This window comes from Staurois parvus, unplaced genomic scaffold (genome assembly GCF_062004578.1).
Source record: "Staurois parvus isolate SC_StPar_1 unplaced genomic scaffold, SC_StPar_1.0 ptg000979l, whole genome shotgun sequence".
Taxonomy (NCBI): Eukaryota; Metazoa; Chordata; class Amphibia; order Anura; family Ranidae; genus Staurois; species Staurois parvus.
In genome coordinates, this window is record NW_028318775.1 from 350,837 (window position 1) to 377,926 (window position 27,090).

At 45.8% G+C, this 27,090-nt stretch overlaps 2 protein-coding genes across 2 annotated transcripts in view; one reads left to right on the forward strand and one right to left on the reverse strand.

Moving 5' to 3' along the window:
• Nucleotides 1-6,364, forward strand: part of LOC149441488 (natural cytotoxicity triggering receptor 3 ligand 1-like) — a 64,815-nt gene extending 58,451 nt beyond the window's left edge. Inside the window, exons 6-7 of the mRNA XM_089657279.1 lie at nt 501-593; nt 4,646-6,364. Of these exons, the coding sequence (XP_089513405.1) occupies nt 501-593; nt 4,646-4,722 (170 nt within the window). The 3' untranslated portion in view covers nt 4,723-6,364. The remainder of the gene's footprint in view (nt 1-500; nt 594-4,645) is intronic.
• Nucleotides 6,365-15,020: 8,656 nt separating this feature from the next.
• On the reverse strand, nt 15,021-16,623 carry LOC149441490 (switch-associated protein 70-like). Its single transcript, XM_089657282.1, has 2 exons — nt 16,400-16,623; nt 15,021-15,109 (listed from the first exon to the last, which is right to left on the reverse strand). Exons 1-2 carry the CDS (start codon nt 16,592-16,594, stop codon nt 15,029-15,031), a joined length of 276 nt encoding a protein of 91 aa, XP_089513408.1. The 5' UTR covers nt 16,595-16,623; the 3' UTR covers nt 15,021-15,028.
• Between the last annotated feature and the right edge of the window lie 10,467 nt (nt 16,624-27,090).

Below are 27,090 nucleotides of genomic sequence, written 5' to 3' on the forward strand. Positions count from 1 at the left end.
ACCAAAAACACTTCTCGGAGGCATTTTTCAGGCGTTTTCCATTGATTTTTGGGGATTTTTTTTAACTTAACAAACATGCCCAGCGGAAAACATACACAGACATACAAAGACATACAAAGACACACACAGACATACACATAGACATACATAGACACACACAGACCCACACAGACATACAAAGACATACAAAGACATACAAAGACACACACAGACATACAAAGACATACAAAGACATACAAAGACACACACAGACATACACATAGACATACATAGACACACACACACATAAACATACACATATACACACAGACATACATAGGGAAGCATTTTTCTTGAGCTTTTTCATGTGCTTTCTTTAATGCAAAGATGCTTCAAAAACTCCTCCGTGTGAACGTCGTCTTGCAGTAAAATAAATGCTGTGTGATTGCAGCAATAGGTTTATTATAGTCAGTATGTTGGGGAGTGACTAATATTACATCTCTTCTGCTTTTCTTTTGTAGGAACGATACTTGTGATCTTTTCTCTTCTAATCATTTTAGTTTTATTAATGTTGCCTACGTATTGGATACTTTACTGGAGAGATTTCATTACAGGTAAGTGTCTGACAGTTTATACAACCAATATGGAGTGTAAGGGTATCAATAGGGAGAGATTTATTAGATTAATGGGGATCCAGCCATCCTAAGGAAACAAAACATTTACCATCTTCTGTATATATCATATATAAACTATTGCAGAAATTGTGGGAGGTTTCCGATATGTTTGCCGACATCCTTATTACAGAATTCAGCCACAAACCCCCCTATATAAGTGTGCGATTTGTGAGGAAATGGGATTATTTATTATTTTATTGAGTTGCACCTCTTTATAGATTTCTGTGGGGGCCGTATGGTGAGGAAGACTTACCCAGCTGAGGACTGTACAATATTTCATCCTTTCCCCTCTATTTGGGTGTTTTGCGTTTTCTGTCATCCAATCCGGTGGGATCAATACATTAGTTTGTGGTTTATATATATAATAGACATAGACAAGCCACGCCTTCTGTCTCTCTCCACTTTGCTGGTCTCTAGGAGGTGCCAGTGCTTACCTGCGGTGATTCCCGGGGGGGGGGGCCGTGGAGACCCCTTCCTATCCCTTTATTTTCGGAAAGGGGGGGATTCTAATGTGGTGTTATTTGGTCATACTGCTCTCAGCAATTCCTTATCTCGATTGAGCTGTGAGTACTATTAACCCCTCGCCCTCCAGAGGATTTCCCCCCTTCCTGACCAGGATATTTTTTGCTATACAGCGCTGCTGTTACTTTAACTGACAATTGCGCGGTCATGCAACGCTGCACCCAAATTACATTTATGTCCTATTTTCCCACAAATAGAGCTTTCTTTTGCTGGTATTTGATCACCTCTGTGTTTTTATTTTTTTTTTGCTGTAAACAAAAGACCTACAATTTTGAAAAAAACCCCAATATTTTTGACTTTTTGCTATTAAACGTGTCTAGTAAAAAAAACAATTTAAATCAAATTTCATCACAAATTTATGCAAAAATGTGTAAATTCATTGGTTTACCTGAAAGTTATACTGTCTACAAATGGCGGTATATATACTGAAATTTATTTTTGTAATAGTAATGGCGGCAATAAGCAACTTATAGCAGGACGGCGGCAGACATTTTGACACTGGGGGAGGAACTGACTAACTGCCACTGACATCCCCAGTGACACCAATACAGCGATCAGTGCTAATAAAAAGCACTGACACTGTACTAATGGCACCGAGCAGGAAGGGGTTAACATCTGAGGCGATCAAGGGGTTAACTGTGCTGTGTTACTAGGGAGACATCATACAAAGCAGCATGTCCATACTGACAGGAGAGAGACCTGTATGGTATTGTTCCCATGTGCGATACCATGTGCATGGCAAACCGCTGGTCTGTACCTGATTAAATGTGTGTTCTATTTGACGTGTTTTTTTTTTTTTTTTTGATATTTGGAATAAGCAGCATTACACTATGGAGGTCTTCTTTGTGTATCTCTTTATGTCCTTGGTATTCACCGCATATGTTTGAGTCCTACTACACTGATCATACAGTCAGGTCCATAAATATTGGGACATGGACACAATTCTAACATTTTTGGCTCTATACACCACCACAATGGATTTGAAATGAAACAAACAAGATGTGCTTTAACTGCAGACTGTCAGCTTTAATTTGAGGGCATTTACATCCAAATCAGGTGAACAGTGTAGGAATTACAACAGTTTGCATATGTGCCTCCCACTTGTTAGGATAGATACACTAGAGTGTCACCTGAGCACACATCAAGCGTGGAGTGGAGAAGTGAAGCACTTCATTTGCATACTTGCACATTTATTATTGTTTGCACTTTATTGTGGACTGAATTTTTGAATATATATTTTTATACATTGTGAGCACCTGTCACTTTGTGTGAATAGATTGAGTGCCACATCACTGTATTATTTCACATAATCGGTCTGGTTAGCTGTTTGATTGGCATATCAGATACAATTAGTGTTTGCACAACACCACAAGTGTGGGTTTGTAACACTATCACTGCGATGATTATTTATTTATTTATATTGCACTTGTGTATATCATGTTTATTGTATATATAATATATGATTTATTTTTGAGTATGGAAATTTAATCTGTTATTTTTGTGGCACATTAATTTTGCACACATTACTATAGTGTGCATTTGTTATTATTTTTATTTATTCATCACGTATTGCACTTTATAATTATGTTAAGCATAGCGCTTCACCATTGTTGAATGTTATAAATCACTTGTATATATTTTAGATATTATATAATAAAGACTACTTACAATGTTGTGTTTTACATTTGCCTAAACAATCCCATACTTATATAAGGGGAGTTTGTGAAAGAATATTTACACTGTGAACATAATATCTAAAGGAAATCCCTCAATATTCAATGCAATTGTGTTTGACTGTCATGTTGCCAAAGTCATGTCATCTCAGTGGCGTAACTAGAAGCTTCAGGGTCCAAGTAACCTTGAAGGGCCCCCCTGATCCTCAGTCGGGGCCCTTCCCTCCAAGCCTGGTGGCGGTACGCCAAGGCCTGGTCGCAAGTGCGACCTTTGTGACCCTGGTTATTTTATTTATTTGTCTTTGTATTTATTTCTTACCATTTTTTACATTTGTTTATTTTTGTTATTACATTTTTAAAAAATTATTTATTACAATTTTAGGAGCCCCTTGGTGAAACAGACCCCTGATGTTCCACCTTTGGGACCGAGAAAGGAGATTGAGGACAGTCCACAATCTCTATCTCTGCAGCCTCAGCTGCATAGAATGAATGAACAGGAATAGCTCTGTACAGAGTCATAGATCGTACCAATCATTGGCTCTGCATTCGGAAAAGGAAGGGGCCGGTAAATGACACGTTTCCTGGCCTCTTTGCCGCTCTCCAACCTGACAGATTCCCCGCCACAGCAGCAAGCGGGAGAGGAAAGGGGGGAACCCGGCAGAGCTGCAGGGGCAAAGGGGGGGAGTGTAGAGCATGAAGGGTGGAGAGAATGGGGGGGGCTAAGAGCACCGAGGGGCATGCCAGTATTTAGGAACGGTCATCAGGGTTGCAGCTGTCAGACGTCCGGTAGCCAACGTTGAGAGCGGAGCAGATTTTTTTTTTCCTTTTTTTCGGTCGGCGGTGGCGGCGGGCATCATGATTAACGTTGGATCTACTTCGGGGGACATTTTGCTGATTTTTGTTTTTAATAAAGGACTTGTCAAAGACTGTCTGATGTCACTTTTTACACTACACTTTATTTTTTTATAATGAATAGCTGTACATTGCTTTGGTCAATCACAGCGCATGATGGCGTCACAAGGCGCGGGGGACCCGGGGGAACCAGATTCTGATCACTGTGATAGCCTGACATTAACTATCACAGTGAATATTCACCCTATAGACTGTCCTTGTGGTGTTTCTCCTCTGGGAAGAGGTATGGTAACACTGTATTGCTCTGCTAACAGTGTGTTAAAAAATAATCGTAAAGAAAAAAAATGAATAAAATGATTATTTTTTTACCCTACTGTCACCAGTCATGTCCTGACATTTGGGGGGGATTTGTACCGTCCATCAGTGATGATCCCGGGCTTGGTGGTTCCCAGCCCACAGCAGTCATTCCCGTGTACATTCAGCACCTGGAACGCCTGGTCCTGGATCATCGATCTTGAAATTGCACAAGACTAATCTTTCTGTGTGAACGATGAACATAATGATGAGGGATGAAGCCGGCTGTCCTAGGATGGGTCAGGCTGACAAATCTTTCTATGCCGAAGCTGTCAAGGCATTAGTTACACTCTGGGATAAGTGTATAAATGTAGCAGGGGAGTATTTAAAAAAATAAATGCAGATTCCACTCCATTAAATTTGTTCTTTTATTATATAAACTCAAAAGTCCCGGTTTGACTTGAACGCCCTCGTTAGGTGAACAATATTGTACTATTGACAAGCAGAGGATAGCAGGCACCTTTAGGCCAATACAGAAAAGAAATGGCGCAGTGTTAAAAAAACAAACGCCTCCATCCAGATTACCAGATCTATTTGTACCCTGTTCTGTTATAAGAGACTTTAACAAATAACACGTGTGTTCATTTTCAGGAGATAAACCCAGTTTATGGAGAAGATGGAACAAGCAAGTTATAAATGAATCTGTAATATTTATGGAAAAAACCTGATCGGGATCTTCGATGTACAACAAATCCCGTGCTGGAGTCCTGGACACATCATAGACTCTAAAGTTGGACTGTGAAAAACTGCCCCATTGTTGGTCCTCATTATAACTCGCTGGCATTTGTAGCTATAATAGCTGCTGCTGTAATAAAAATAACAATCTGTCCGACACCACCACCCCTCTGTCCAAGTATATCACGTCCTCCGCCACCCCTCTGTCCAAGTATATCACGTCCTCCGCCACCCCTCTGTCCAAGTATATCACGTCCTCCGCCACCCCTCTGTCCAAGTATATCACGTCCTCCGCCACCCCTCTGTCCAAGTATACCACGTCCACCGCCACCCCTCTGTCCAAGTATACCACGTCCACCGCCACCCCTCTGTCCAAGTATACCACGTCCACCGCCACCCCTCTGTCCAAGTATACCACGTCCACCACCACCCCTCTGTCCAAGTATACCACGTCCACAGCCACCCCTCTGTCCAAGGTTTTGCTCACCTCCTCATAAAAAGAAATCAGATTAGTTAGACAACTTCTGTCTTTCATGATTACTTGCTGTCTGTTGCTTAAAACATTTGGTTCTGCTATCTTTTGCAGTCTGTCATTCATTTTCAATTTTTGCAGCCTTTATTTCCTTTTTATATATTCTGTTATATTCTTTGTAATGTGTAAGTACAGTATTCTCTGAACGTATGTGTTCCATAGCACAGTCATACTCAGATGACATTTTTCACTTTTATTTCAGTTCACAAAATGGTTGACGCAGGGTAATGCGGAAAGAATATAGCAAATTGTAAGAAAGCTCACAAAATATCAACTTTCAATATCCTCCAATAGCTTCACTATATTGCCACAATTTGTTGCACAATATAGCAAAGGTCTTGTAGAGAAACAGTTTCTGCACCAGACAGACAATATTAAAAAAATCTTAATGCAAAGTGCTTACTCATTCATTAGTACAACTTTAAGGATTTGATTTTGGTGTGAAAAAAATTAGTTTGAGTAATTTCACAAATTTCGGCACACACCTAATTAAATCATATAACAGCTTTATAGAATGTTTGGTTATATACTTCTAAGGCTTCATAGATTCCTTGAAGGTCTCTCTGGTGTTTTTTTTTTGTTCTTTTTTATGTAATGTCGCAACTGTGAGGTTGGTGGGTAACAGAGTGGCTCCAAGATGTTAACACTTTTCTATGTTTCTTGGGGTTTTGTTTACATTTGTTCATTTTGTCCTTTTGCTTCTTTGACCCCATTTGGGGCAAAAAGAATTTCTAACAACATAGTTATGTGAACTGCTTCTGTTGGATTACTTACTAGTAATATTTCCATTATTTTCTTTTAAGGATAAGATTGTCCTTTGTGTTTCTTTCTGGCAATTGCCCATTCAGATATGCACATTATAGGTTTGTTACTGACGCTTGCCAATATATACTCAGGATAATGTTTTGGTATATAAAAATCTTTGTTCTTACTGAGTCTTATACAATCTATGTCTAAATTGACATCACACATAGGTATATATTTTTATTTGTAAGAGTCGGTATGTAATTTTGTATTTATGGTTGATGGATGCATGTATACATACTATGCCATCTGTTGTACTTTACTTTTCTGTAAACGTAATAAAAACATTGAAACATAAAGTGCTAGTTCATTTATATTTGTTTAATACTTTTGTTGGAATACACAACTATTGTGTGCAAAAAATGTCAATTGTTTAACAATTGGATTGTTGGGCCTTGGTTCACACAATGAAGTGCATGTTAATCACATAGGAACTGCAACACATTCCTGTGCAATTCACATGTGGTTCAGTGTAATGCAATTTGAGCCCATTCATTTTGAATGAGCTCAAATCACACCACATCGCACCAAAGACATGCATGCACCAATTTTTGAACCACAGTGCAACCAGATTGCATGTTTTGTTTTGTACCATGCAATCTGGTGCCGGCAAATGCACTGTGTTTGCAACACTGACATCCACTGCAGACTGCAAGGGCAGTGCGATTTGAATGCGGTGCGTGAAATGCACACAGATTGCGGGGTTTCTGCAACACATTCTAGTGTAAGCCTAAACTGATTAATTCATTTTTGAAAGCTAGTATAAAAAAAACAAAGCTAAAAACTAATACAGAAAATCAATTTGGATCAACTTGATTTTTAACTGCTTTTTAACTTTAAAAAACTTGCTCATAATTGTAGCAATTAAGTACACGTGACTTGAAGGTTTCTTATAAAAACTGGAAAAACTATTTGATTTAACTTGATATGTTTAAGTACTCAACTTAAAAACATGTGTTTATAATGCCAGTAATTAAGTTGGCGGTAAATAAAAATGCATTCATTTCTATCAGAAAAGCTAATTACCTCAATGCAATGTAGTTTGTTGCTTCAACTTAATTTCACCAGACATTGTCATAACTTAAAAAGCTTGATGCAAACTGTTGCGTTAATTTTTTTTGTTGAGCCAAAACATTATTTTTTAGAGTGCAGTGTAAGTCTTGAAGAGCAGCTCTCAGCCTTGGAAAATTAGCTCTCTTAAAATTGAGCATTTTTATTTTTCCCGTATGTGCTTGATGTGTACAGCTAACAATAAATGAAAACATGTTATGGTCGCTGCTACCTAGATGATCTTTTATAGGATATTCGTAATAAGCTCTGCATGGTTTGAGATTACAAAAAATGGCCAAACCGCCTTCGAACAAACCAATTTAACATGTCTAACAGTATGTGTTAAAAACATGGGTTTAGTTAGCACACATTTGCAAATACATGTGTAAGCTACAGAGCCGCGTCATGGCACCCCGATATTCTGTAGTTCCTAAGACTGGCCATGCATTATACTATTTTTTTGAGAATTTTGTTTTAGATTTACCAAAAACCATATAATATGAGGTCAAACCTAAACACTATCAATTGTATCCAATTAGGCAGGCCCTTACAGTACATAGTTGAAGGTAAATCTAAAGGAAATTGGACAGAAAATTGTATTGTGTATGGCCAGCCTAACTCTGCACATTTTCAGAGCCTACAAAGTACAGGTACAGGAGTTCACTGGACACCCAGCATGCAGCACAATGGCAGCTAAGGTGTCCAGAGCGCCCCCTAACCAACAATTCAACAGTACAAACAATGGCCACTGCCCCAAGCTATAACTGGCCTTAAAATCAAGGAGTACATGGAAGGGCGATGCATGTCAAACAACAAAAGAGAAAAATTCCCAGCTCAACTTGCCAAACAGCCTGCAAATAAACCGAATGCTATAGTCCCGTATATACGGCAGTGTATAGGACAGTGGTGGGAGTGCTCCTATACTCCAGTATATAAGACAGTGTAAAGGACAGTGGTGGGAGTGCTCCTATCTCCCAGTACATACTAAGTGCTAAGAAGAAGCAGTTGAACACAGCAGTTGAACTATAGCAGGAGAACTCAAGCAGCAGGAAGACACAACAACAGCAAGAAACTCTACTGCATGCTGGACAGACTGCAAGCAAACACCCCGGGAAACATCTCTTACAAGTCTGAGTGCCACTCCGAGTACCTTTTTAATATGTCCCCTCTACTCCTCCTTTTCATATTACTTTCTTGCGTTCCCAAAATCTAATTTCTTTACCCCTCTGCTCCACCCCAAAACTTGTACATCTCCCCCTCATTGCTATCATCTCCCTACTACTACTCTCATCACCTCCTGCTGATACTTCACTCTCCTGCTGACCCAAACACCAGGACTGGAAGGCATGTGCGCTAGTGTACATCCTGCTCCCATCTTACTTTCCTCACCCTTCTTCTCTAACCTCTGGGGATATCTCCCCAAACCCTGGTCCCTCACCACCTCACTCACCCACTAGGCACCCTCCTACTCCCACGAACCGCCGCAACCCCCTCAACCTTATACCTGTCCCCCTCCTCCCGCATCCACCCCTCCACTCTCGGTTGCACTCCTGAACGCCCGATCGGTTTGCAACAAGCTCACCGCCATCCATGACCTCTTTATCTCCCACTCCCTCAACCTCCTAGTGGTCACCGAAACCTGGATCCAAGCCACTGACTCCACCTCCCCTGCGGCACTCTCCTATGGAGGTATCGTCTGGTCCCATTCACCTCCTTTGAGGCCCACTGCATCCGACTCTTCTCCCTCACCCCTCTGAGGATTGCAGTAATCTATCGGCCTCCTGGACCCGTATCCCACTTCCTTGACGACTTTTCCACCTGGCTACCCTTCTTCCTCTCCTCTGAGCTACTCACCATCATCCTTGGAGACTTCAATATCCCTATCAATGTCAACAACCCGGCTACATCCCAACTCCTCCACTTAACCTCATCTTTTGCACTCACACAGTGCACACAGTCCTCCACCCACACTGACGGGAACACCCTGGACCTCGTTTTCTCCCATCTCTGCACCCTCCACAACCTCACAAACACCCCTTTCCCTCTCTCTGACCACAACCTCATTACGTTCTCCATCTCCCCGTCCTCAAACACCTCCCCCCCAAACGTCAAACCATCACCAGCCGTAACCTTCGCAACCTGAACCCGGCCCCTCTCCACTCTGCAGCGACAGTATCCTTCCACTGTCATGCCCTGACCTGGCCACTACTGCATATAACAACACGCTATCAGCTGCCTTAGACTCCTTAGCACCCCTAACCACACGTAGCATTCAACCCTGGCAGAACGACCACACTAAAAATCTTAAATGACGCAGTCGTGTGCTGGAACGATTATGGCGCAAAACCAAATCCCCTCGAGAGTTCTCCCTCTACAAATCCGCCTTTCTCACCTACTCCTCGTCCCTCCACGCCGCCAAACAAGCCTACTACGTAACCCTCATCAACATCCTCTCCACCTGTCCTCGCCGGCTCTTCTCCACTTTCAACTCCCTACTCTCCCCCACCTCCACCCAGTACCTCACTCACCGCCCACGAGATTGCCAATCACTTCCAAAATAACTTTGACGCAATTCGTAAGGACATCGCCAATGCTCAACCTACCTCCCCACCTAGCCTCCCTCCCACTATAACCCCATCAACTCTCCCCTCCTCTGACCTCGCAACCACCCTACCCCCCACCACACCTAACGTCCCACACACTATAACCTCCCCAACACTCCGCTCCTTCAGCCTTGCTACCACTGAGGAGGTCACTAAGGTCTTCTCAGAAGCCCGCCTCACCACTTGCCCCCTTGACCCTGTCCGCACACAACTCCTCCATCCTACGCTCCCTCACTCACATCTTCAATCTCTCTCCCTCTACTGGCGCATTCCCCTACCCCCTAAAGCACGTGCCTATCACCCCCATACTCAAAAAACCCTCCCTGGACCCCACCGACCTGAACAACCTTAGACCCATCTCCCTGCTGCCATTTACTTCCAAGCTCCTTGAGCGCTTAGTCTACAATCGCCTAAGCGTCCACCTTACCGACAACAACCTCCTCGATCCACTACAGTCTGGCTTCCGTCCTCTACACTCCACCGAAACCGCCCTACTTAAAATCACTAACGACCTGCTAACCGCCAAAGCTAATGGCCACTACTCAGTCCTCTTACTCCTCGACCTCTCCATGGCCTTTGACACAGTCGACCACCCCCTCCTCCTTAATAAACTACACTCCCTTGGCATCAGAGACTCCGCTCTCTCCTGGCTCTCCTCCTATCTATCCCAACGCTCTTTCAGCATTACCTATAACGCTACCACCTCCCCCTCTCACCCCCTCTCTTTTGGGGTCCCCCAAGGCTCTGTCCCTGGGCCCCTTCTCTTCTCCATCTACACTTCCTCCCTCGGCAAACTGATAGACTCCCACGGCTTCAACTATCACCTCTACGCCGATGACACGCAAATTTACCTCTCCACCACTCGCCTCACCCCTTCAGTCCCACCCCGCAAGCCAAAGTCCTAGGTGTCACTCTAGACTCAAACCTGTCCTTCCAACCCCATGTCCAGTCGTTGGCAAACTCATACAGGCTCCACCTCCGCAACATCTCCAAAATACATTCGTTCCTAACCCCAGAAACTACTAAACTACTCGTTCACTCCCTTATTATCTCACGTCTGGACTACTGCAACTTCCTCTTCACTGGCCTACCTCATCACAGACTATCCCCGCTTCAGTCTATCCTGAACTCAGCGGCCAGACTCATCCACCTTACCAACCGCTCCGCTTCTGCCACCCCCCCTCTGTAATTCCCTCCACTGACCTCCACCCCCCTTTGTCATTCCCGTCACTGGCTCCCGATTGCCCAACGCATTAAATTCAAACTACTAACACAGACATACAAAGCCATTCATAACGCTGCCCCAAACTACCTCACCAACTTGATACCCAAATACCACCCTACCCGTACTCTTCGCTCCTCACAAGACCTCCTACTTTCTAGCTTTCTGGTCTCCACCTCCCACGCCTGACTGCAGGACTTCTCCATGACTTCCCCTATCCTCTGGAACTCACTACCCCAATCCATCAGACTGTCACCTACCCTCCTCACCTTTAGGCGCACCCTGAAAACCCATCTCTTCAAGGAAGCCTACCCCACCCTCACCTAACAGCCGATCTCCTCCACTCCTCCTACCACTCCATCCCCCACAGCCACTTCCTCCTGTACCACTATCCCCTCCCTCCTAGATTGTAAACTTGAAAGAGCAGGGCCCTTGACCCCCTCGTGTTTTGTTTTGTTACTGTATTGTCTCTTGTACTGTCCCCCACTATAATGTACAGCACTGAGCAAACCTTTTAGCGCTATATAAATACTGTATAATAATAATATACGGCCATATAGAGTACTGTGGTGAGAGTGCTCCTATAGTCCAGTAAATAGGGCAGTGTAAAGGACAGTGGGGGAGGGCTCCTATACTCCAGTATATACAGCAGTGTAAAGTACAATGGTGGCAGTGCTCCTATAGTCCAGTATATATGGCAGTGTACAGGACAATGGTGGGGGTGCTCGTATAGTCCAGTATATATGGTAGTGTACAAGACAGTGGTGGGAGTGCTCCTATACTCCAGTATATACGGCAGTGTGCAGGACAGTGGTGGGAATGCACCTCTACTCCAGTATATACGCCAGTGTACAAGACAGTGGTGGGAGTGCTCTTATACTTCAGTATATACAGCAGTGTAAAAGTGGAGAGTGCTCCTATACTCCAATATATATGGTAATGTACAAGACAGAGGTGGGAGTGCTCCTATACTCCAAAATATATATGTAACGGAAGTGCAGGCAGGACAGAGCACACGGAGAAGATGGGGAACACACAAAGCTTTATTGAAGCAACAAAAGGACAGACACTCAATGGGGAAATGGCAGGGAGGGTGATGTGTGCTCAAACCAGGGACGATTCCAGGCACGGGGGGTCTTCAGCGACAGGCAGGCAATCTACCCCCTAGGCTTGGGGTCTCAGCCGAGCTCCCTCCGTGACTGGACAGCGGATTGGAGACTTGGGCAACAGGCGGCAATCTACCCCTGGGCAGGGGTCTCGGGCAACAGGCAGCAATCTACCCCTGGGCAGGGGTCTCGGGCAACAGGTGGCAACCTACCACTGGGCAGGGGCCTCGGGCAACAGGCAGCAACCTACCACTGGGCAGGGACCTCGGGCAACAGGCGGAAACCTACCACTGGGCAGGGGCCTCGGGCAACAGGCAGCACCCTACCACTGGGCAGGGGCCTCGGGCAACAGACGGCAATCTACCCCTGGGCAAGGGCTCGGGCAACAGGTGGCAAACTACCACTGGGCAGGTGCCTCGGGGACTCAACCGGTAGCGATGGCTCAAGCACTCAGGGGCACCACAGGTAGCTATACTCCGGGCATGCCATCAGGACACGGGTGGTCAGTGCACACACAGCGGGGCAGTTCGGAACACGGGTGGTCGGTGCACACAGCGGGGACAGTTCAGGACACGAGTGGTCGGTGCACACAGCGGGGACAGTTCAGAACACGGGTGGTTGGTGCACACAGCAGGCACAGTTCAGGACACAGGTGGTCAGTGCGCACAACAGGGACAGTTCAGGAAATGGGTGGTCGGTGCACACAGCGGGGACAGTTCAGAACACGGGTGGTCGGTGCACACAGTGGGGACAGTTCAGGACACAGGTGGTCAGTGCACACAACAGGGACAGTTCAGGACACGGGTGATCAGTGCGCACAACAGGGACAGTTCAGGACACTCACGGTAAGCAGCTTGCAGACCCTCAGCGGCAGGTGGCTCCAGACAGGAACAACCAGCAGTCAGCGTTCCAGGGACAACCAACGATCAGCAGACAGCAGCAGCTCCCAGGACACTCAGCAGCAGACAGCCTCCAGGGACATGCAGCCACAGACAGTGTGCAGGGTCCCTCAGCAGCAGCTCCCAGGGCACTCAGCAGCAGACAGCCTCCAGGGACACACAGCCACGGACAGTGTGCAGGGTCCCTCAGCAGCAGCTCCCAGGGCACTCAGCAGAGAAGGCTCATGCAGAGCTGTGGAGACTCCCAACCCTGGGGTATTGCAGAGGGCTACAGTCCTGACCTTTTGGGGGTCTGCAGAGTGCGCAGGGGGGATGGCTGGGGAGGCTCGGTCCCCCTCACCCGAGCCTCCCAGCATCTTTCTGGGAGCAAGATGATTCCAGCAGCATGGACAGGAACAGAGAGAGGAGGGCTGCTTCCTGTGCGGGTCTTTTGAAGACCATGTGGGACGCGGCTAGGTTGCCTCGGCAACGGCTGGCCCAGCCCTGTCCATGGAAGCCCCACAGACCTCAGAATGTGCAAGGGGGAAGGGAGGAGTGGAGTGATATGGCGGGCGATGGGAGAGGCACTGGCAGTCCGTGACAATATGGTAGTGTACAAGACAATGGTGGAAGTGCTCCTATTCTCCAATATATATCGCAGTGTACAAGACAGTGGTGGGAGTGCTCCTATACTCCAGTATATACAAGACAGTGGTGGAAGTGCTCCTATACTCCAGTATATACAGCATTACAGGACAGTGGTGGAAGTGCTCCTATATTCCAGTATATATACGGCAGTGTCCAGGACAGTGGTGGGAATGCTCTTATACTCCAGTATATACGGCAGTGTACAATACAGTGGTGGGAGTGCTCCTATACCTTAGTTTATACGGCAGTGTACAGGACAGTGGTGGGAGCGCTCCTATAGTCCAGTATATACGGCAGTGTACAGGACAGTGGTGGGAGTGCTCCTATAGTCCAGTATATACGGCAGTGTACAGGACAGTGGTGGGATAGCTCCTATAGTCCAGTATATACGGCAGTGTACAGGACAGTGGTGGGAGTGCTCCTATAGTCCAGTATATACGGCAGTGTACAAGACAGTGGTGGGATAGCTCCTATAGTCCAGTATATACGGCAGTGTACAGGACAGTGGTGGGAGTGCTCCTATAGTCCAGTATATACGGCAGTGTACAAGACAGTGGTGGGATAGCTCCTATAGTCCAGTATATACGGCAGTGTACAGGACAGTGGTGGGAGTGCTCCTATAGTCCAGTATATACGGCAGTGTACAATACAGGCTCTCGGTGGTGTCTCTGGTACTGGCACAGCCGCTTATATCTGCCTTGAGACTCTCAGGAGAAGGAAGTTTCTCATTCTAGCCCTTAACAATGTCATTAGTTGGTGGTAAAGCAGCACAAAGCGCTTTGACTTTCCTCATCACGGCGTTTGGTTGTTGTATTTTGTTGCCTTTTACATGACAGTGACTTTATTTGGAGTGCAGCCTTCAGGATTTGTTCCTTTGTTCAGCAGGTTTGCACCCAAGCGGTAGTTGTGTGGAAGTGTCACAGCGGAACGTCCCGGGACGACACATGTATGGTTTACTGCACAGGAGTCATTCCTATGAATTATGAATGTATTCAGTATAGTGAGTGATTGTGATATGCAGAGTGAGGTCACGGATAATGTTCGGGTAGAAATCTTTCTTCAGTAATCTGATATTCTGGATATAAAGGGACAATACAATCCAATTATCGCCCCGTATAATATTTTATAACTTTTGGTCAGATGTGACATTGCTGAATTGTACGTACTTCAAACAGAACATGTTGGTGGTGATCGAGATCTCATGGATCTTCCAATTAGCCATAAGGCAATGGACATCGAAAATTCCTCCAATGATGATGTCTCCGTCCAGAACATATTCATGGTGATACAATCTGGAGGGCGCAAGATTTTGGTAAAGTACAGACAATAGAAGAGTAAAACGCTATACAAGGCATAAGAGCGCACAACATGACTTTCACAGATTTCCATTGACAGATACGTGTCCACATCTGCAAAAGAAGCAAAGACTGGAGAACGTTGTGTAGATGTGGACACGTTAGGACAGGATGTTCGGTTTCAGGACGAACCAGCGCTCCGTCCAGTTTTTCCTCTTGTGGCCTTTCTTCCACAGATAGCCCTGCAGAGACAACCAACATGGCTTTAGCACCCACCATCCCGGGCAGGAGATTCAGAGCAAAGAAAACGAGAAATTCTGGCAAATATATAAGGACGGCTCTGTGATTGTCGCCTCAGCAGAGGCGGACTGACAACTCATGGGGCCCCTGGGCGATAGGGGATCATGGGGCCCCTGTGGCCTCGCCCACACTCAAACCACACCCAAAAAAGTCTATGAAAGGTACCAGAGGCATCTCATGGGACCCTCTACTGATCCCGGGCCCTTGGGCAGTGCCTGAGTGCCCAATTGGTCAGTCTGCCCCTGCGCCTCAGTAATGTCGTCAGTCTTGAGTACACTGACAGGCTGAATATGAACAAACTACCTGTGGACACTCGAAGAACTTACTCCACGTATACAGAGCCTGAGTGGCACATCCTGTCCTTGTACCCCGCTGTTCAGTCGCAGGCAAGTCCTGGCTGTCAAAATGACAGCCAGAAGTCGCTCTGTAAATACAGAAGTTGGAATAGCTGCTGCACAGCACAGACCATGTGACACAGTGTTCTGAACGAGAGATACAAAGTAACATTGTTTATAAACATCGATCAGGCGGGAGATAGAGAGATACAAAGTAACATTGTTTATAAACATCGATCAGGCGGGAGATAGAGAGATACAAAGTAACATTGTTTATAAACATCGATCAGACGGGAGATAGAGAGATACAAAGTAACATTGTTTATAAAAATCGATCAGAAAAGAATAGAATAAAATAGAAAGAATATAGCTGTCTTCTGAAATTTGAATTTTGAAAATAGATTATAAAAGAATAGAATAGAGAATAAAGGAACAGAATAGAAGAGAATATAATAGATTTGAACAGAATACAGTAAAACAGAATAAAATAGACAAAATATATAACTGTCTTCCAAACTTCGAATTTCAAATGGAATAGAACCAACTGAATGAATTTGCATCGATTCCAAATTTTCAATACGAACTCAATTCAAATATTTTGAATCCATTTGTAAATTTAAATCTGGTCGAAAATGAATAAATAAACCGAAATTAGTAACTTAACAAACTGATCCGCAATTAAACTAAACAAAGGTTTTCATTTTGCACGTGTCTACTGCTTGCATCAGGACTGAGGGCTCTTGAGAGGAGTGCTGCGGCAGGCTGCTGCGATGTGTTCAGAAAGCTATGTACAGCACCCTGCCGGCCCCTCCCACCAGCCATGATCTGGCGGCATTGCATAGAGAAGCATAGAAGAAGCATAGAAGCATAGGTCTAAAATAAGTCGAGTTTTCTTACCTGTTTGAGAACATCGAGCACGAGCTCACTGAAGACTTCGTTGATGGCCATGGACACGGTGGTGAAGTCGGTGCCTTTACTGAACTGCCCGCTTCCAATCAGATCGATGAGCTCCCAGATGGACAGACCACTCGGCTTATTGTGGAGGCCGATTTTATAGTCTTCAAACAGAGCCTGCTGCCAGCCGCTGCCCATCGCCTCCGCCAGTTTCTTCAGAAAATACTCCATCTGAAAAGAGACATCGAATATTGAAAGCAGTTCTAAAAGGGTTTTCAAATGCCTCACTACCGGCATCTGCCCACCACCATCCCTGAACACTTACCTGGCTCTGGCGCCATCCTGCCTGCAGCGCAGCTCCCCTCACTTCCTGCTTTTACAGGAGTCACCGAGGGCAGCAGGGACCATAGGTTCCCGCTACTGTCAGTCAAATCCAGCGAGGAGGGAGTGGGGGCGTGGTCAAGCTGGGCTGTGTGTCTATATGGATGCACACAGCCCGGCTCATGAGGTCCTTAGCACGGGACTTGATAAGAAGGAGGAGCATACAGCGGTGGTGGGGGACTTACAGAGGAGGAGGTAAGGGACCTCACAGACTAGGCAAGTATTGTGCCTTTTTTATTCCTTTAGCATATCTATATTGGACCCGGCGTCAGATTTATGTGTTTGTGATAAATGTAAAATGCTGCGTGATGTGTCCGTTATTTCCTCGCCCTAAGATCAACACTCTCCCCGTGACAACGACTTCATCGACTTTTTGGTGGAGCCATCGAAGTTCAAGCCAAACTAAGGCAAGCCCTCTTCTTCAGACCATCTGACGAGTTTCAAGGGACAAGCCCTCTTCTGAACAGCTGACAGGTTTCAAGGGACAAGACCTCTTCTTCAGACCATCTGACAGGTTTCTAGGGACAAGCCCTCTTCTTCAGACCATCTAACATGTTTCAAGGGACAAGCCCTCTTCTTCAGACCATCTGACGAGTTTCAAGGGGCAAGCCCTCTTCTTCAGACCATCTAACAGGTTTCAAGGGACAAGCCTTCTTCTTCAGACCATCTGACAGGTTTCAAGGGACAAGCCCTCTTCTTCAGACCATCTGACAGGTTTCAAGGGACAAGCCCTCTTCTTCAGACCATCTGACAGGTTTCAAGGGACAAGCCCTCTTCTTCAGACCATCTGACAGGTTTCAAGGGACAAGCCCTCTTCTTCAGACCATCTAACATGTTTCAAGGGACAAGCCCTCTTCTTCAGACCATCTGACGAGTTTCAAGGGGCAAGCCCTCTTCTTCAGACCATCTAACAGGTTTCAAGGGACAAGCCTTCTTCTTCAGACCATCTGACAGGTTTCAAGGGACAAGCCTTCTTCTTCAGACCATCTGACACGTTTCAAGGGACAAGCCCTCTTTTTACAGAGCAGATGACAAGTTTCAAGGGACAAACACTCTTCTTCAGTGCTCTGAGAAAGAGGTCCTATCCCTTTAAATGGGTCAGCTGGCAAGTCTGCCACCGATTCTTGTAGTCATTGGCTGTTAGCTCTGGAAAGCCTCCAAAGAAGGAAGAAGAACCATTCACCATATTAAAAGCCTCGTAACAATTCACTGTGTCATCCAAACTGGCCACTCCATCTAAGGTACAGACCCGTCTAAGGTACAGACCAGTCAAAGGTACAGACCCGTCTAAGGTACAGACCCCTCTAAGGCATTTCACTTGGTCAGAAGCTTACCCATGATGGAAGTCACTACTCTATGAGTCCTTGACCAAGTGAAATGCACTAGAGGGTCTCCCCTCCCACCCACCCCTTGTCCCGGCCCTGATTACATCCACATTAATACTTTACAATACGAATATTAGTGAGATTATCCTACGGGTCAAGCGCTACTTTTCCACTTTCCTCGACTATTTATATTGGATTGATATGGGGAAGTCCTTGATATGGGGAACTCTCCTGGCTCCTCAACACTGCTGATTGCCCCCATAGCAAGCTGCTTGCTATAGGACTACTTGTGCATGCTCACTCCTGAGCTGGCTTGATGTGTCCATAGACACATAGAGCGCTGCTCAGCCCCCTCCTCATTGGCTGTGATTGACAGTTATGGGAGCAAATGGCTGAGGAGAGAACCGATAGAGCCACTGCTCTCGTGCACATTGCTGGATCGAACTCAGGCTCAGGTTGGGGGCATAGAAAGCACGAAGGTAAAAAAACCTTCAGCCTTTGCAACCATTTTAAATTAACCAGACCAAAGACCAGTGGGAAATTCCTCATAATTGTGCAACAGAGGATACGGCCAGAGACATGACCACAAAGTCTAAACACGAGAGGTGATGAAAGACGGCGAGAGGGGAAAGCGCTGCTTCAGCATCTTTGTCAATGAAGGCCGTTTCCTCAGATGTTGTGGATTCTTCAGCAGACAGATCTCATGAAGAAGACCACACGGGTCCTTCCTCTCCTCCCCTTCCGTAATTTACAGAATAGAGCAAGTGTATCGTCCGAGGCCGGAGAACGGCTCAGATTGTGTCTGAGGAGTGAAAGCACTAGAGTCAACCTGCAGACAATGTAACAAGTTCCTTTACCTGTGGTCAGGTATGATACCTGGTACACACACTAAATGACCCCACCATCAACAGCTATTGATATAAATACTACCAAAGATACAAAGATATACATACAAACATTCTAAAAAGAAAAAAAAAAGACCCTTGTTCCATTATTGCACCACCATTATTATTCCACCATTATTGTTTCCTATAGTAAAAGATTCCGGGAGTCTCACTTAAAGTGGAACTTTAGTCAGGAACTTAGGTGCTTCTAGATCACTTCAGGCTGGCCCCTTTTGCAGGTATAAAACATTACAAACAAGTGCCTATACTGTTTAAAATCCAGTAATACACTGCCTCATCCTGCTCTGCACATGCTCAGTTGCTCTCTATTCTCAAAACTGTGCCTAAAATCAAAGCCACTAGAGGCCAACCAGCTGACAGCATAAAAAGGACAAGTTCACCTTTGGGAACATGTAACATGGTTGAACTGGATCTGGGGCGAACTGACCATTTGGGAACTCGGGCACCTCGGGTCAGAAGGGGGCCCCATGAGATGCCCGATACCTTTCATAGGCTTTTTTGGGTGTGGTTTGAGTGTGGGCGAGGACACAGGGGCCCCATGATCCCCTATTGCCTGGGGGCCCCATGAGTTGTCAGTCCGCTCTTGGATGGACTTTGTCTTTTTTCAGCCAGAGTAACTATGTAACTATGTACAGTTATGTTCAAAATAATAGCAGTGTGTTGAAAAAAAGTGAATAAAGCTGAAAATCCTTCTAATAGCTTTTATTTCCATCCACACAAATGCATTGGGAACACGACACATTCTATTCCAAATCAAAACATGAAGAAAAATACATCAAATTTGTGTTGTTCCTCTAAAAAAATTGAAGAAAAGTGAAAATTAGACGGTTCAAAAAAATCGCAGTGTTTGTATTCTTCTTTACAAACTCAAACATTCACTATATAAACTGAAAAATGTTTGAAGATTTTGCTTTCCTTTGAATCCCTTCTTCAGATCATCTGACAGGTTTCAAGGGACAAGCCCTCTTCTTCAGACCATCTGACGAGTTTCAAGGGACAAGCCCTCTTCTTCAGACCATCTGACAGGTTTCAAGGGACAAGCCTTTTTCTTTAGACCATCTGACACGTTTCAAGGGACAAGCCCTCTTCTTCAGACCATCTGACACGTTTCAAGGGACATGCCTTCTTCTTCAGACCATCTGACAGGTTTCAAGGGACAAGCTCTCTTTTTCAGAGCAGATGACAAGTTTCAAGGGACAAACCCTCTTCTTCAGTACTCTGAGAAAGAGGGCCTATCCCTTTAAATGGGTCAGCTGGCAAGTCTGCCACCAATTCTTGTAGCCATTGGCTGTTAGCTCTGGAAAGCCTCCAAAGAAGGAAGAAGAACCATTCACCATATTAAAAGCCTCGTAACAATTCACTGTGTCATCCAAACTGACCACTCCATCTAACGTACAGACCCATCTAAGGTACAGACCCCTCTAAGGTACAGACCCCTCTAAGGCATTTCACTTGGTCAGGAGCTTACCCATGATGGAAGTCACTACTCTATGAGTCCTTGACCAAGTGAAATGCACTAGAGGGTCTCCCCTCCCACCCACCCTCCCTTTGTCCCGGCCCTGATTACATCCACATCAATACTTTACAATACCAATGCCAGTGAGATTATCCGACGGGTCCAGCACTACTTTTCCACTTTCCTCTACTATTTTTATCAGGTTGATATGGAGAAGTTCTTATGTGTTTTTCTTGCCATTTTGGCTTTGAACACCAGCAAATCACAAGTCCTCTGTGAGCCAAGAAGCCATTTCTTTAGCCAACAAATGAATAAACACCAGTAAACAAAGAGCAAAGATTCTGGCACTCACATCCCCAGACTGCCACCGATTCTCGTAGCCGTTGGCCGTTAGCTCTAGAAAGACTCCAAAGAAGTAAGAGGAACCATTCACCATACTAAAAGCCTCGGAACAATTCACTGTGTCATCAAACTGACCACTCCATCTAAGGTACAGACCACTCTAAGGTACAGACCCCTCTAAGGTACAGACCCCTCTAAGGTACAGACCAGTCAAAGGTACAGACCCCTCCAAGGTACAGACCCATCTAAGGTACAGACCAGTCAAAGGTACAGACCCCTCTAAGGTACAGACCAGTCTAAGGTACAGACCCCTCTAAGGTACAGACCCATCTAAGGTACAGACCCATCTAACTCATTTCACTTGGTCAGGAGCTTACCCATGATGGAAGTCACTACTCTATGAGTCCTTGACCAAGTGAAATACACTAGAGGGTCTTCCCTCTCGCCCACCCCTTGTCCCAGCCCTGATTACATCCACATCAATACTTTATAATACCAATACCAAAAGTGAGATTATCTTACGGGTCCAGCACTACCTTTCCTCTACTATTTATATTGGATTGATATGGGGAAGCCCTTATGTTTTTTCTTTGTTCTCTACAACTTTTTGGGATGTAGGTGCGCCGTGTGTAGCAATATTTATAATGGTTTAGCATAGAGCAGCCCTGAGCCTGCTCTTCTTGGGTCCCCCCGCTGACTCTCCTGGCTCCTCCCCACTGCTGATTGCCCCCATAGCAAGCTGCTTGCTATAGGACTACTTGTGCATGCTCACTCCTGAGCTGGCTCGATGTGTCCATAAACGCACAGAGCGCTGCTCAGCTCCCTCCTCACTGGCTGTGATTGACAGTTATGGGAGCCAATGCCTGAGGAGAGAACCGATAGAGCCACTGCTCTTGTGCACATTGCTGGATCGAGATCAGGCTCAGGTTGGGGGCATAGAAAGCACGAAGGTAAAAAAACCTTCAGCCTTTGCAACCATTTTAAATTAACCAGACCAAAGACCAGTGGGAAATTCCTCATAATTGTGCAACAGAGGATACAGCCAGAGACATGACCACAAATTCTAAACACGAGAGATGATGAAAGACGTCGGTGAGAGGGGAAAGCGCTGCTTCAGCATCTTTGTCAATGAAGGCCGTTTCCTCAGATGTTGTGGATTCTTCAGCAGACAGATCTCATGATGAAGACCACACGGGTCCTTCCTCTCCTCCCCTTCCGTAATTTACAGAATAGAGCAAAAGTATCGTCCGAGGCCGGAGAATGGCTCAGATTGTGTCTGAGGAGTGAAAGCACTAGAGTCAACCTGCAGACAATGTAACAAGTTCCTTTACCTGTGGTCAGGTATGATACCTGGTACACACACTAAAGGACCCCACCATCAACAGCTATTGATATAAATACTACCAAAGATACAAAGATGTACATACAAACATTCTAAAAAGAAAAAAAAAAGACCCTTGTTCCATTATTGCACCACCCTTATTATTCCACCATTATTGTTTCCTATAGTAAAAGATTCCGGGAGTCTCACTTAAAGTGGAACTTTAGTCAGGAACTTAGGTGCTTCTAGATCACTTCAGGCTGGCCCCTTATGCAGGTATAAAACATTACAAACAAGTGCCTATACTGTTTAAAATCTAGTAATACACTGCCTCATCCTGCTCTGCACATGCTCAGTTGCTCTCTATTCTCGGCACTGTGCCTAAAATCAAAGCCACTAGAGGCCAACCAGCTGACAGCTTTAAAGGACAAGTTCACCTTTGAGAACATGTTACATGGTTGAACTGGAACAGGGGCAAACTGACCATTTGGGAACTCGGGCACCACCTGAGGGCCCGGGGTCAGAAGGGGGCCCCATGAGATGCCCCTGGTACCTTTCATAGGCTTTTTTGGGTGTGGTTTGAGTGTGGGCGAGGACACAGGGAGCTCATGATCCCCTATTGCCTGGGGGCCCCATGAGTTGTCAGTCCGCTCCTGGATGGACTTTGTCTTTTTTTCACCCAGACTAACTATGTAACTATGTACAGTTGTGTTCAAAATAATAGCAGTGTGTTGATAAAAGTGACTAAAGCTGAAAATCCGTCTAATATCTTTTATTTCCATCCGCACAAATGCATTGGGAACACGACACATTCTATTCCAAATCACAACATGAAGAAAAATACATCAAATTTGTGTTGTTCCTCTAAAAAAATGGAAGAAAAGTGAAAATTAGACGGTTCAAAAAAATCTCAGTGTTTGTATTCTTCTTTACAAACTCCAACATTCACTATATAAACTGAGAAATGTTTGAAGATTTTGCTTTCCTTTGAATGACTTCATGAATATTTGGTTGTAGTCGCACTGTTTCTGAGAACTGCTGTACATCTGTGTTGCATGGAGTCCCCCAACTTCTGGCCCCTGTGATCAGGTATTCCAGCCCAGGATGATTGGACCACATTCCACAGTTCTTCTCTATTTCTTGGTTTGGCCTCAGAAACGGCATTTTTGATGTCACCCCACAAGTTTTCTATTGGATGAAGATCCAGGGATTGGGCTGGCCACTCCATAACATCAATCTTGTTGGTCTGGAACCAAGATGTTGCACGTTTACTGGTGTGTTTGGGGTCGTTGTCTTGTTGGAACACCCATTTCAAGGGCATTTCCTCTTCAGCATAAGGCAGCATGACCTCTTCAAGTATTCTGATGTATTCAAACTGATCCATGATCCCTGGTATGCGATAAATAGGCCCAACACCGCAGTATGAGAAACATCCCCATATCATGATGCTTGCACCACCATGCTTCACTGTCTTCACAGTGTACTGTGGCTTGAATTCAGTGTTTGGGGGTCGTCTGACAAACTGTCTCCGCCCACTAGACCCAAAAAGAACAATCTTACTGTCATCAGTCCACAAAATGTTGCGCCATTTCTCTTTAGGCCGGTCAATGTGCTCTTTGGCAGATTGTAACCTCTTCAGCACGTCTTTTTTCCAACAGTGGGACTTTGCGGGGACTTCTTGCAGATAGCTTGGCTTCACATCGGCGTCTTCTAATTGTAACAGTCCTCACAGGGAACGTCACACCTTCTTTCATCTTCCTGGAGCTGATTGTTGGCTGAGTCCGCGCCATTTTGGCTTTTCTTCTATCCATTCCGATGATAGTTTTTCGCTTTCTTCCGCGTCTTTCAGGTTTTGGTTGCCATTTTAAAGCATTTGCCATCATTTTAGCTGAGCAGCCGATCATTTTCTGCACTTCTTTATATGTTTTCCCCTCTCCAATCAACTTTTTAATCAAGGTACGCTGTTCTTCTGAACAATGTCTGGAACGACCTATTTTCCTCAGAATTTCAGAGAGAAATGCACTGTAACCAGCATGTCCAACATTTGCTGCCTTCCTTCCTTAAATAAGGGCAATAATTGCCACCTGTTTCTCAAAGAATGAATGACCTCACTAATAGAACTCCACACTGCTATTATTTTGAACACGCCCCTTTCAATGAGTGATTCAATGACACAGAATCAGCAGCATGCATGTCATGACTGTTGGGTCTGTTGGATTTCAATGACTCTACTACACCTGCTAGGAAATTATTTGCCATGTAGAAATATTATTTCCACCAAAAACAGTGATTGATCCGGTTAGTGATGTCTGACTGCTAGTATTTTCAACACAATTGTGTACTCCATAACTGGTCCAGTTTACCCGAAATAATTTTCACTTCCCGGTGGGGTGATCTTTTCCCTTCCATCCACAGCTTGGAGCCGTGCCATAAGGTATACTTTTCATTATGCATATCCTATCCGGTGTTGATGTCTTTGCAAGGTGTTGATGGCAATTCTGCCACCTTCCGTCTCATCCATTTAGAAGCAAAAACACCCCACTGATCATAATATTATCTCACACTCTGGCAGTAAGTCAGCGCTGAGGATGTGCTGTTGTGAATAGCAGTTTTAACCCCTCGCCTATAGGGCACGTTACCCCCTTCCTGCCCACCCCGGGCACTTCTACCCCCTTCCTGCCTACAGGGCACTTCTACCCCCTTCCTGCCTACAGGACACTTCTACCCCCTTCCTGCCTACCGGACACTTCTACCCCCTTCCTGCCTACCGGACACTTCTACCCCTTTCCTGCCTAACGGGCACTTCTACCCCCTTCCTGCCTACAGGACACTTCTACTCCCTTCCTGCCTACAGGGCACTTCTACCCCCTTCCTGCGTACAGGGCACTTCTACCCCCTTCCTGCGTACAGGGCACTTCTACCCCCTTCCTGCCTACAGGACACTTCTACCCCCTTCCTGCCTACAGGACACTTCTACCCCCTTCCTGCCTACAGGGCACTTCTACCCCCTTTCTGTCTACTGGTCACTTCTACCCCCTTCCTGCCTACAGGGCACTTCTACCCCCTTCCTGCCTACAGGGCACTTCTACCCCCTTCCTGCCCCCCCCGGGCACTTCTACCCCCTTCCTGCCTACAGGGCACTTCTACCCCCTTCCTGCCTACAGGGCACTTCTACCCCCTTCCTGCCTACTGGGCACTTCTACCCCCTTCCTGCCTACAGGACACTTCTACCCCCTTCCTGCCTACAGGGCACTTCTACCCCCTTCCTGCCTACAGGACACTTCTACCCCCTTCCTGCCTACCGAGCACTTCTACCCCCTTCCTGCCTACAGGACACTTCTACCCCCTTCCTGCCTACCGGACACTTCTACCCCCTTCCTGCCTACTGGGTACTTCTACCCCCTTCCTGCCTACAGGGCACTTCTACCCCTTTCCTGCCTACCGGTCACTTCTACCCCCGTCCTGCCTACCGGGCACTTCTACCCCCTTCCTGCCTACAGAACACTTCTACCCCCTTCCCGCCTACAGGGCACTTCTACCCCCTTCCTGCCCCCAGGCCAATTTCCAGCTTTCAGCGCTCTCACACTTTGAATGACAATTGCGCGGTCATGCAACACTGTACCCATATGAAATTTTTATTTTTTTTTAGACAGATAGAGCTTTATTTTGGTGGTATTTAATAAACTCGGGGTTTTTTATTTTTTGCTAAACAAACCAAAAACCACTGAAAATTAAAAAAAAAAAGTTTTTTCTTAGTTTTTGTTATAAAATTTTGTAAATAACTGATTTTTTTCCTTCACTGATGTGTGCTAATGAGTGATGGGCACTGATAGGTGGCACTGATGGGCACTGATGAGGAGACACTGGTAGGTGGCACTGATGGGCACTGAAAGGCAACACTCATATATGGCACTGATAGGTGGCACTGTTAAGCGGCACTGACTGGCACTGATAGGCGGCACTGACTGGCACTGTTAGGTGGAACTGATAGGCGGCACTGATAGACGGCACTGACTGGCACTGATAGGCGGCACTGACTGGCACTGATATGTGGCACTGACTGGCATTGATAGGTGATACTGAAAGGTAGCTCAGTTGGGCACTGATATGTTGCATTGATGTGCACTGGTAGGCACTGAAAGGTGGCACTGATATGACACTGATGAGCACTGGCAGGTGGCACTGCTGGAGCTACACTGATCATCAGGGCACACTGATAAGTGTACATGTCCCCTCCAAGGAATGCCGATTACCGGCTCTCCTCTCCTCTCCTCTGTCAGCGTGACGGCTCCTGAGGAGAGAAATGCTGATAACCGGCATTTCCCTATTTACATGTGACCAGCTGTGATTGGACACAGCTGATCACATGACTGAGCCGAAATTTTCGGCTCTTTCCATTGATCGGTGATCCGCTGTGTCTGAGGGACACAACGCACCGCTGATCGCTGAGCTGCACGTTCCAGGAGCCACGCATGCGCGGTGAGAACGGGATCACATCTAGAGATGAGCGAAGTATTCAAAAATTTGATTCGACTGATTCGGCGAATTCGTGAAAAAAATTTGATTTGAGTCGAATATATTCACTGCGAATTTAACTTATAAAAGGGTGTTTCTAGGCTTCAGAGAGCCTTTATATTAGTGCAGAACACTGTACCTTTAATTTAAATGCCCTTGGAGTCTGCTGGGGAAGAGAAATAATACTGTCAGTCAGTATGACATGCAGATGAGTGCCGTCGATCTTAGAATCACCGCACACTTCACTCATTTGGGCAGTCACGGGGCCAAAACCAGAGTGTGGAGCCACAGTGTGTCGGTGGAGGCAGCAGCAATGGGAGGCCATACAGCACCCTATGACAAAATGGAACCCACCAGCAGTGTGAGGAGACCTGAAAGTGGCACATGGCAGAGTGTGGCGATAGAGACAGCAGCAATGGGAGGCCGTACAGGGACCCACGCTGCTGGTG

Bases quoted from the DNA above. Each gene is read 5' to 3' on its own strand.
- LOC149441490 (XM_089657282.1), bottom strand. From the start codon at position 16,594: ATGGGCAGCGGCTGGCAGCAGGCTCTGTTTGAAGACTATAAAATCGGC. The intron at 15,110-16,399 runs GTAAGAAAACTC...TTGTCTCTGCAG, and splicing joins TGCTCGATGTTCTCAAACAG to GGCTATCTGTGGAAGAAAGG.